This window comes from Trichoplax adhaerens, genomic scaffold (genome assembly GCF_000150275.1).
Source record: "Trichoplax adhaerens TRIADscaffold_25 genomic scaffold, whole genome shotgun sequence".
In the NCBI taxonomy this organism is placed as follows: domain Eukaryota; kingdom Metazoa; phylum Placozoa; class Uniplacotomia; order Trichoplacea; family Trichoplacidae; genus Trichoplax; species Trichoplax adhaerens.
This window is the reverse complement of record NW_002060966.1, coordinates 353,185-364,983: the sequence shown is the minus strand read 5'-3', so window position 1 is coordinate 364,983 and position 11,799 is coordinate 353,185. Positions and strand designations below refer to the sequence as shown.

At 34.5% G+C, this 11,799-nt stretch overlaps 2 protein-coding genes across 2 annotated transcripts; one reads left to right on the top strand and one right to left on the bottom strand.

Moving 5' to 3' along the window:
- Positions 1 to 3,528: 3,528 nt before the first annotated feature.
- TRIADDRAFT_64359 (expressed hypothetical protein) lies at positions 3,529 to 6,298 on the top strand (the record flags this gene model as incomplete). The annotated part of the gene is made up of 2 exons (XM_002117534.1): positions 3,529 to 3,627; positions 5,520 to 6,298. 2 exons carry the CDS (start codon positions 3,529 to 3,531, stop codon positions 5,901 to 5,903), a joined length of 483 nt encoding a protein of 160 aa, XP_002117570.1. The 3' UTR covers positions 5,904 to 6,298.
- Positions 6,299 to 8,107: 1,809 nt separating this feature from the next.
- Positions 8,108 to 9,217, bottom strand: TRIADDRAFT_32714 (uncharacterized protein; the record flags this gene model as incomplete). The annotated part of the gene is made up of 1 exon (XM_002117487.1): positions 8,108 to 9,217. A coding segment is annotated over one exon (1,110 nt), but the record flags the coding sequence as incomplete, so codon positions are not given.
- Between the last annotated feature and the right edge of the window lie 2,582 nt (positions 9,218 to 11,799).

Genomic DNA, 11,799 nt, shown 5'->3' with positions numbered 1-11,799 from the left:
AAATTAGTTTCATAGGTTTTGCAACCACATGATTCGTACTGCATTACTTATTCTGCAGTAAAGCAGCTTGTTGATATGAGCTGCCATGATGCATAATGCATGCAATTCTACTGAACATGATAAACTGAATAAGAGATATCGCAACAGTATCAACATATCCTCAGTGACAGGCTATGCACTTGATTATACCACAGTGAATCATTACATTTGTTACATTATCGGAAATGGCAGCAAGAACTACTTTCCATGCACTGGTGATTAATGTCAGTTTCGTTAACTATCTGACATCACGTTATTTTAACTTAAGAAAGCAAGGTAATTGAAGTAGATTAGCAACCACTAGTTTGTTTGTGTAATAAATAAAGCGTACAATTCTGCATAACATTGTCATTAATCTTCAAGTAATTTTATTGCATTAAGATATACCATCTTGTACTTTAAAAGGGCCATTAATCGCCATAGAAGCAATAACATGCGGATGATCACTATTAGAGGTGTCCATAACTATAATGCTAAAATTTTAAATAAGAAATTTTTTATGCAATTGATGAAGCTGGTCAGTATCTTTATAGTGCAGTGTTAAACATGGCATAAAACTTTAATTGCATTTGTTAATGAAATCAACTAGTCCCTGTTTGTTGCAATAAGGTCTTAAGAAAGCGCAGTAGTGAGCATCAAAACATTCAATCCACTACAACATACATTAAATTTTAAGTCATCATCACGTTCACTACGGAGATGACTATGATACTGTACACTGTATAGTCAATATTATTTAATAAGCAGTAATTACGCTATTATCATTATGAAAGTAGAACAAACATTAAGCCAGTTTCAATCACTATCATAATTAAATTAACTACAATATCGATCGGTCTACACTGAATAGAACATTACTGTAATCGTGGAACTCTGGAAGTAGGCGTTTAAATAGTTCTAAACTGCATTATACTAGTATTAACAAGTTATCTTTCACTTCTAAAGCTATTCATTTTTAAGACCACATCATCACCATATTTAATCATGATATCGATCGATCTACACTGAATGGAACATAACTCTATTCATTACCTTAATTAATCCGATGGAAGTTATTTCGATTATTAACTAATGTCTAATTTGTATCATTTCATATTGCAATGAAATCAAGCAGGATTGCACGAAAATCATATGAACAATAACAATCCTACTAACCCATAATCATGGTCACAACTTCTGACCAACATTACCAGCATTGATCGGTAAACGATGGACTTGTTCCATGACATGCGTGAGGCATTGATTGCTTAGAGAAAGTCAAGGAAACGCAGCATAAAATGACATTATACAATATGGTATTGTAGAATAGTGTACGCTGGTGTAACGGCATATCTGCGGTATCAAGTTCTATTCTTAACACGTTAATAACGATGAAATAATGCCTGTGTTAACTTGATAGTCTATCTGATACTATATCATTATATCAGCTATGATACAATATCCAAGGTCAATATACGCGTATTTAACAAGACAATAATATATTCCCTATAAAAGGAACGATAGAGAATAGTCATAGCTATTGAAGAAAACCATGACAGATACTCGCCATAAAAGAGACGATAGAGAATAGTCATTGCTGTACAAGAGCGATTGCAGTAATATCGCATTTATGGCATGACAGTTTGAAAAGGAGATTGGGATATAGTTAGCATCAATAATATTGGAGCCTTATCCTTATCTATAGTGGATTTCGATTAGGTTATAAAAAACGTCTTAAATGAAATTATATTACTGATGGTATTGCTTAATATTCTTCTCATTAATGATTAGATCGTATGAGAAATACATTACGGAATAATAATGAAACGAGATTGGAAAGTTGCAGTACATATAATAACATTGGAACCATATCGTCATCAGTAACATCACATGCCGCCATCTCAGGTAGATTCCGACCGATTACGCTACAAGATACTTGCAAATGCATCGTATGTATATTTATATATATATATATATATAACTTTCTCGTTACTAATAACGACCAATCCAGAGGTGTTCCTATCAGTATAGGATTTGCAAAATTACTGTGATGATAGAGATTAGCGCCATTGGCTGACAACCTTTCAGGAATGGTAAAGGATATCGTCAGTTATGATATGAAAATAACAAAATAATTTACCATCGCGTTTTTTGAGATTGGCAATACCGTCGACAAAAATAATAATAATAAAACGCATGCAGGGGAGTTTACTCTCAGATTATTCAGTCTAATTATAATTTATTGATGATGATCGGAAGGATTGGAGGCAAGCTTCTACTATTGTTACTTGTAAAGTTATCGAATGACTACTAAGCATAGGCTGAAATGACGATGTCGACTTCCATTGCTACCTTAATTTATTATTAAATATAGTCCATATGCAAGGACACAAACGTGATGAAGAATTTAAGAAAGACAACGCCATGACTAAATTCTGTTCACACTTTAATAATTGTTGATTAATTTTAACTATCGGATGGCGTATCCTTATCCTGTAGTTATACAAACCCCCAAAACAGGAGCAAATAGGCTTTGGCCAATGGACTAGATTTGCATCTAAAAACTATCTACAAGTACAAGCTTTCTCCAGAATAAGACGGTCAAGTAGACAAGGGAATAGACGTACCAGTTTACGTAAAATGATTGAGGCATTGATAGACAAAACTAATTTCTAACACAGCCTAAAGTACCAGTGCTGTCTAGCTGCTGATTACGTCAGTTTACTTGCAGTAGCAAATAAAATCGAGCTCCGACGAATGGCATCGATGATAAGAGTTGCCATGAAAAGTAGAAAGTAAAAGCAAGATTTTCATCCGACATAAGAGCGCTATGAGAAAAAGTACTGCGAGCGGTATGAATGTTCCTGACTACGGTAGTACCATTAACATAGACAGTCTGCCATGCATCAATAGGATCAATATTTCAACTATCAACAAGATATGAATCAATCAAGCTCTGTCACTAACAACCAATGCCAGCAGTAGTACATGTATCTGAAAATAGGGCCGTACTGGTGAAAATAGCCAATAGGTTCTGTAGGAAAAATTCTTCCTTAGAAGAAAGAGACTCTTGATTTTCGACGATCTTGCCTCCACATGCATGAACTAGTCACAAGACTCTTGACAAGCTCGAATTGACAGTCAATCTATGGATTCATTCTTCATTGATGTAGAAGATTATCTCTTTTATACTATTACAGCCATTTATCCCTCGCTACTTGCTGCTCACTATACCGTCCAGTGAAAGAATCAAATCTAACTCTACCCTTTGAAATCAATCTTGGTTAGAGCAATTAAAAATAATTAATTTAATTGAAGGATATGGCTATGCAAACATCACCAGGAAATAACTTCTTGCAAGATGTGGCTAATTCACTGCTATCCATGTTTTCATGACACTTTCATCCAATGAAAATATCGACTCAAGATATAGTAGAAACCTTTCCAACAGTCAATCACTAATTCTCTTGTCAAACTGGATGGCTAACTTAATTCAAGCATGGCTCCATGATGCCTGGGCAAGCGGCCATGATGACGCTGTCAATCAGTGAATTGGCTGGCGCTAGAGGATTTGCTAAAGAGAGTAGATACTTCTCTCCTTGCCAGGAGGTTCATACAAATTCATTGATTTTACCGCATGTTTGCGTATGTTGACTTCCTATCGGTGTTGGATGACTTTAAAGTGATGTGGAGCACCAAGACGATATACTGCTACTTCAGCGTAGACTATTATGTAAAATACATGTCATCCTTACAGGTACTCTTTTGAGTATAGCATCATGGCTTTAACGACATGTATTTTGTTTGTGCTTTTAGTGCGAATGGCATACTCGCAACATTCTCTTTGCAATCATGTTTATATTCGCTAAATTCACGAATGTCATCGAATGTTTGCATATGCTAATTCGATAGTTTAGGAAGTAAAAACAGATGTTGTCTATTCAACTTCATTTGCCAGTATAATAACATCGAGACTCTAAACGACATCTATTTTACGCGTTTTTGGATCCTATACCCTAAGCTTCTCCGACCTCGATGTTCGTGTAATATCATCGATTTTGCATCAGGTTAGCATGGACTGATGGACCTTTGTAGAGGACCGTTTCAAGAAATTTGCAGCAGTGCTTACTATGGTAATTCAGTAATTACTGCAGTAACGTGGACTCGCCAAATTCAGAGTTTAATAGTCGGCACAGATGTCGTCCATAAGCAGCTTTTCCACCATAGCGTCAAGACTTTAAACGACATGTATTGAACCCATTTCGAGATTAATGTATAATCAGTATGGATGTAAAACAGATGTCATCAAAAGGCAGCTTTTCCACCATAGTGTCAACACTTTAAACGACATCTATTTGACACGCTTTTCGATCGCATACCGGCAGCTTCTCCTGCCTTGATGTCAATACAAAATGATTTTGTCTAAGGTTTCACAATAGCGTTGACCTTCAGCATGCAAAATGAATGTCGTCGATAGGTAGCTTTCCTAGTATAGCGTAAACACATTTAGACAACATCTATTTTGCACAGTGGCCATTACCGTAGTCTACACTGTACAGTGTGTGAGTTGATCAGCAAACGTTTCAAACATTAGGATGGCAAACGTGAATAGAAATTGTAGAATATGTTGTAAATAGTAAGCCTCGTACCCTACTATTGCAAAGCAGTCCATGCATGGATTCATGCATCAGTATTTCTAGTACTGCAAAATGATCCAACTTAGGAAAGAAAGAAAACCGGTTGCATCATGCAGTGCACTTGACATTGTGTCTATTGATTGTGCACGGATGTTTCCATTTGCATCATCTCTATTACAGTGGTTGGTGACTTTGAATGCAGAAATGATGACACCCGCTCAATTTCGATGACTGAGTGCTGCGTTGTACTGTACACTGTACAGTACAACGCGAGTAGATTGTGCTTCCTGGTACAAGTCTTTGATCAAGTCACGTACAGTACAGTATACAGTACATTATACTGTACTGTACAGTACAGTACTGTAGGTTATTCTACAGTACTACAATCTAATGTACTGTACAGTGTACAGTACGAGACTCTACTGTACTGTACTGTACAGTACTCCACCGATTTGCAGCACTAGAAATGGTGAGAATCCATCGATGAAACGTCTCAAATCGTTGAAGATTGACTGATGTACAGACGTACACTTCAGAACCGTCCAATCTTTGGAGATTTTACAGACGTACACAGCAGAACAGTCCAACAGTGTACACTGTACAGATTTGAAGCACTGGAAAGGGTGAGAATCCGCCGATGAAACGTCTCAAATGGTTGGAGATTTACAGACGTACAGACGTACACTTCAGAACCGTCCAAAGTGGTCCACTATCGAAATGCACACTGTACAGTGAGTAGTACTGTAAAATAGAGTACAATGTACTGTACAATACAGTACGTGCGTTGCCATAGCGTGCTGGTAGAGATTTTCTCCGTAGTACATGGAATGTAGTGTTTGATACGATACTCTTGGCACCATACAGGACGGTACAACGTCTAATTTATCCACTTCATTAGCCCTCGCGTCAACGGAAAGGTGGCAGCCATATTGTCGTTGCAACGCTATCCAAGATTCCTTTTGGCAATTTATCCAATCTCAAGGCAAAAAATTCAACATGACTGGACTAGTTTGGGGTAGAATAGCCAGAGTACGCCATGTCATTACCTATTCGTTATCACCTTTCGAGCAAAGAAGTATGGCTGGCATTTTGAAGAATGGCATCCCTAACGCCATACGTCGTTTCAGCGAATCCTTCCCTTATGTTGCGCCATCGTTGATCATGGTCGTTTGCGTTTACAAATGGAGCAATAAGAAATTTATTGAATTAAGCAGAAAGAATCCTGCCGATTTTGCCAATGATGAATAAAGAGTTTATTGCCTACTACTATTTTATTATTTTTGAAACAAGAACATTTCAACGTCAGTCATGACTCAATGGCCATTTTGCTAACGCTAACAGTTCTACAAGGTTGGAAAGACTCTATTCTCTTTTCCAGTTGGCTGTATCTTATGAAGAAATAAATAACTTGGCAATCTATGATAGGTTAGAATATCATTGGGTAATCTTGCGGATGACTATACTGGAAGAACAGATTGACATTGTACATCGACTCTATTTTGTGCTTGTTATTTTGTTCATTAGTAGCATGTTAACGTGGCTCTTATAGCTGGACTAACCATATCTGGATACGAATGCCATTTTTTCCGCATAATTCATGCATAATGTTGCGTTATCTGTATTGCAAATAATAGCTGTTAAATGGATTAATAAATAACATGAATCTTATGGACAGTTTACCTTTCACTCGATGACTAGCAGTTACAGTCAGCCTAGAAGCAGTTAAAAAACATTCGCTGCGACGATACTGCCAGACCTTGACCAACATCTCACGAGTGACTGGTCTTGTACAGGTCTAATGACCAGAGAAAGAGCAACGTTCAAGCTCTAGAAAGATGTCTATTCTTTAATTAACCCCTTCAACAGTTGGCAATAGTATCAATAAAATCGACTATGGGTTTGACCCCATAACAGCAACACATGGAGATATCCAAGTACTATAGAATATTGTTGGTGGATAACTGTATATAACTACAGTATTCCCGAGTCTATGATAAGTCTTGAACGATATTTTATTATCTCTTTGCTTTTATTTGATTGATTACAAAGTAAGAAGTCTCTACAATATTGGCCCATTAGTAGTCCATTCCTGACAATTGATAGTAGAGAACAGAGTGACATTAAATCGAGTCAAAAATCAGCGATGGACCTTACAGTACAACAACAGTTTATTAGGATATCGACAATACCGATGGTGCATTACTGTATATCACTATTCTAAAGTTTGTGATAGCTACGAACTCTGTCTTATATCTCTCCACTTATTTGATCAAGTGCATGCGATAAGTCTTAGCAAATCAGGTCAAAAGCGGAATAGGTCAATTCCTCTCTACTGTTGAATAATTGTATTATAATAATATGCCTGCGATAGTGCACATACTGTAGATGCTTCAAAATACAAGAAATACACATACGCCTATGTAGAATCAACTGCTATGACGGTAATTTGATCATCAATAAAAATACTATAGTTTATAATGTAATATCGTATTCCATGCTGCTATGAAAAGGTACATACTGTACACTTTCTTCCACTCTGACAGCAGGTATTCCTCTTTTGAACATGACGTATGAATTTTTAGCAGCTTACACTTACTCACTTGGACGAAATATGAGCAAAATCGTATAAAATTGACGATTATTGTATAGTGTTTATTAGCCTCATAGCATTAACTGTTAATCATATAAGATAGCAATCATCTAGTACTTCACAAATCCATCCAACCAAGCAAGCAGAATCAAACGATTGTTTGGTGTATAGTTATTATCAGTTCCATATTATATTATACTGCTCGCAGAGTAGATACCCTATATACTGTATATTTAATGTTAAATTGTTTACTAGCTTAGGAGTAAGATAACTATTATGCGTGATCATTACAACAATATCTTCGATAATTAATCAACATGCATGTTACGCCTTTGATTTGATTTTATCCAATTTTTACTATCTAACAGCAGTCATATCAACTAGAACATCATTTATTGCTTGTAATATCACACCAAAAAAATGAATCATTGGATTAGTAAATGACTATAGAGAAGATAGACAAAAGTTAGAACTAGGCTAACTTATACGTAGATATCTTTTTTGTAATTTATATCTACTTTCTCTGTATAGCTATAGTCTAAAGACTCTATATAACTGTGTAGCGATAGTATAGAGTCCCTAGATTAGCGATCATTTCTATAAGAATTGCAACTAGGAATCACTCTCATAGTACTGTATACTATCGATAGAGAATACAACAAACATTAATGAAGCTACATTATAGAATATTATTACTTCTCAAAAAAACCTCATGCCAGTAAATGCACGGATAAATTAATACTACATTGCTCTAACTACGTAACTACAGATACCGATAACTAGAACTAGCATTTTGTATACGAATACACAATATGCGCCTACATCTACAGATGGTATGATGAATCTGTTATGCATAGCCAATCTATGACTTGGAATCTATCGATGCAGAACTTTGAATTCTTGCAGGCGGCGATGAAATTGTTAAACTACTATTAGATTTAGATGATTGATTTAAACTGGACAATGATCCAAAAAATGACCATTTTCTCCTGTCCATTTTACACCAAGGACTACCTTGTTTGCACCAACCGGGTAATCGATCAGTAAAATTGCTACTAGTAAAAGTATAGAGGAATGGATTGATAGCGGAGTTGATTGGTAATGCAAAGACAGCAACATAAGGTAAGATGGTAAATCGTAAGATAACGCTAAAGCCGCTATTTAAGTAAGAATGGGCTTCTCCTCGTTTAATCTGAAAGATAGAAAGCCAAAACACAAAATAAAATGGTAGCCAACATACAATATCCGTGATGCAGATTAAAAAAAGTCGAATAGCCATACGATGCTCTTGATTTGTTTTCTGATTTCGACGTACTGATCGGCCAGATTGCTTTACTTTCATAAATAAGCGTATATAGAGAATAGTCACAATGATCCACATGATGAATGTTAAAAATATATAGCTCGGTAGCCACAGGTAAAAGAATTTATGAGATAAATTGATAGGCACACAAACTGGACTATCACCATAAACAGTTTGAGTGTAAGGTTTATTTATACTATATACAATCGGACCTGCGATATAACCGATACTAATGACCCATGCTAAACCTAGCGTTTTCTTAGTGGTTGCCATATCTAAACGCTTATCAGAAAATGGATAGACGATGCAAATGTAGCGATCAATACCAATCAATAACATCATAAAGACAGACATAAAGCTGGATAACGACATTAGGAAGCTAGCTAATAAACACATAGGATGCTTATTCCAGTAAACGGAATAAATGCCATAGTCATGGCGAGTTAACATATCAGCAATAGCTATAATTAAAAGATAAAGTCCCATAAGGAAATCAGCGAAAGCAAGATGGCTAACCACTAATTTGGGTACAGGATGACCAGCTTTACTATCGCGACGATATAAAAGAATAACCAAAGCATTACCAATGACTGCTAGAATGGAAACAATCCAGGTAAAGATGCGTAAAGATGGATTAGCAAGTAAATCATGGCAATTAGATATTTTATTACGACTATTAAATTCTGTCACTGAGCATTCTTTAATTTTAGCGGGGACGATACAACAGAAATATCCCCGATCGGCAGTCCTAAAAGATTGTAGAAATTAGCCTTGCATTACTCAAGATACAAATATTCAGGCATAAACAATCACCAAGGCTAGTTTACAGAATTGATGCACTGTTAAAAGATTGTAACAAGTACACTCACTCGCGTTAACAATAAAATTTATTTACTACATTATTTGATATAGCATCGTTGTGGTAGCCAAGATTTATAATTTAAATGATCAATTAAGCGTATATTATTAATCAACATAGGCGATGTCTAGGCGAAAAATAGAGCTTATGCCACCATCTATTGTTTAGAATTATTATACATTAACATTTGTAACGAGGAAGTTAAATTGCAACTAATAAATAACAGACTACTTGCCTACTGTCAGGTTTATCCTTACGACATCGAACTAACGTACGACTAATCACTGACGACCTTCACCAGAAAATTGTCGTAAGCTACTTATTACTTTAGACAAAACTGAATCTAAACTTTGGAATTTGGGCAATTTATAAAGGGTTTACATAGATAATATTTTTAAAACTGATTATAATGTCATAGATAACGTTATCATCAACAAACCTCAAAGTACGCTATCTTACTAAAATAAAGTAAGCATTTGTCATCGAAAATCACTTCAAGTATAAGATATATATCAATCACCTAACGCTATAAACCTATAAAGGTGCATCCAACAATATCTTATGCCAGCATTAGCGTAAAAGATAAATTATAACTTACAGCTTGTATAAATATGTTGGTCCATAGAATGAATCTGTTATAACTTGATCAAGTTGATTATTTTGCAGATTTCTAATTAAAGATCCGAAAAGGTAGCCGATTATTTTTATAAACATTATATCCTGATAACGATAATATTTAAATTAAAGTCAATTTTGGATAGATGCGAGATTTTCTTGAGACTAGGGTGATTGATACAAACTTGCAAATAACAGATATACATGCAAATATATTTGATAAGATAATGAGCCATGTAGTTGCCGAAAATTGTTCGACATTAGAAATTAAATTGAACGCACATCAGTTATAGAATCGATTTAGTTTGGATAATTTCTTGGATAGTTATCAAATATTCAGATAGCAGCGAATCAATTATCGGTTAGACTAGATAGCTATATGATAATATTATTTGCACAGTAGGCTTAGATTTTAGACTAGAAGTATATTTTCGTGATCGGTTATATGTTGTATTTTCTGAATGTAAGTCTTTCGATAGCATACTATTAATAAATTAACATATATTACTTAAATATAAGCCAGAGTTAAACTTGTTTCTAAATAATAAAATTCTGTCATAACTTAATAATAATTTAGTAACAATGCACAACTTATTAGATGTACGGATTGAAGGAGTAGTTATATCATTTTGTAACCAACGAGAGAATAAATTTTCTACATATTTATACTTCCCAAATTTCTGTTAATAACATAAAATTGTCTTAAATATTGGCTCGATGGATAAGGTTTATAATAATTCAACTCACATGAAGCGTAATTCAGAAGTATAAATAAAGCAAAATGGTTTGAGTGTGGTAATATGGTTGTTGGAAATATCTCTATAAAAAATTAAATATAAAAATAATTATGATCCTAGATTATCGATCGCCAGTATCGTATTTAAAAGATACTAGTTATACAAGACTAATACTTTTATTTCTAGAATCCTTACAAATATAATATATGAGGCATATATTTCAAAATTGCGAGTTCACAAATATCTGTTATTAAGTTACTGCCTAAATTGCTAAATAAGTGAGAACAAAATATAATCAGCTTCAATGAATTTGTGCAGGCGGAGAATCATCTTCAATCAGTTTAAAGTTTACGAAGTTTAACGCTCAATCAATAAACAAAACATGGCATACAGGGAATTAGCAGCTAAAAAGTGTTCCTTTCGTTCGTTTATAATTCCAGTCAAAGAATTATTAAATACATCTCTAAAATTCAAAGCAGATAGAGTAATTGGAATGTAAATTTATTTTCTTGGCCAAAATTTATTTCATGCTTTACAATACTTACAGTGATTTGAGAGTTGCCGACCCTTCTCCGACAACTAATGATATATCCAATGTTTTTAAGCCATTACATGATAAATCGCTATCATATATATGGTGCAAAATATGTTTAGTATTACTGTAATATCAGCATCACATTTGTGAGGTATACGGCTATTTACAATAAGTCAAATTACTGTACATACGCGTATATCACACATATGTCAATATGGCTTGCACAATTGCATAATATCTGAGATATAAGCACTTTTTAATTATTATTATTATAAAATACTAATGCAATTAAAGATACAATATCAATTAAAAGTATGATGTTCTATAATTTTTATGAATAGGAGGTGATTCTATCTATGAAAATAATACTTCTCACATAGCTATATTTGAGTTCGAAAAATTAAGTCTACAGTATTAATCAAAATATATGCACATATTGGACAAAATCGTCCTTTACTTACATATCTTTTACAAAGGATGTTAACTTCGAAAGTCGCCAATGATC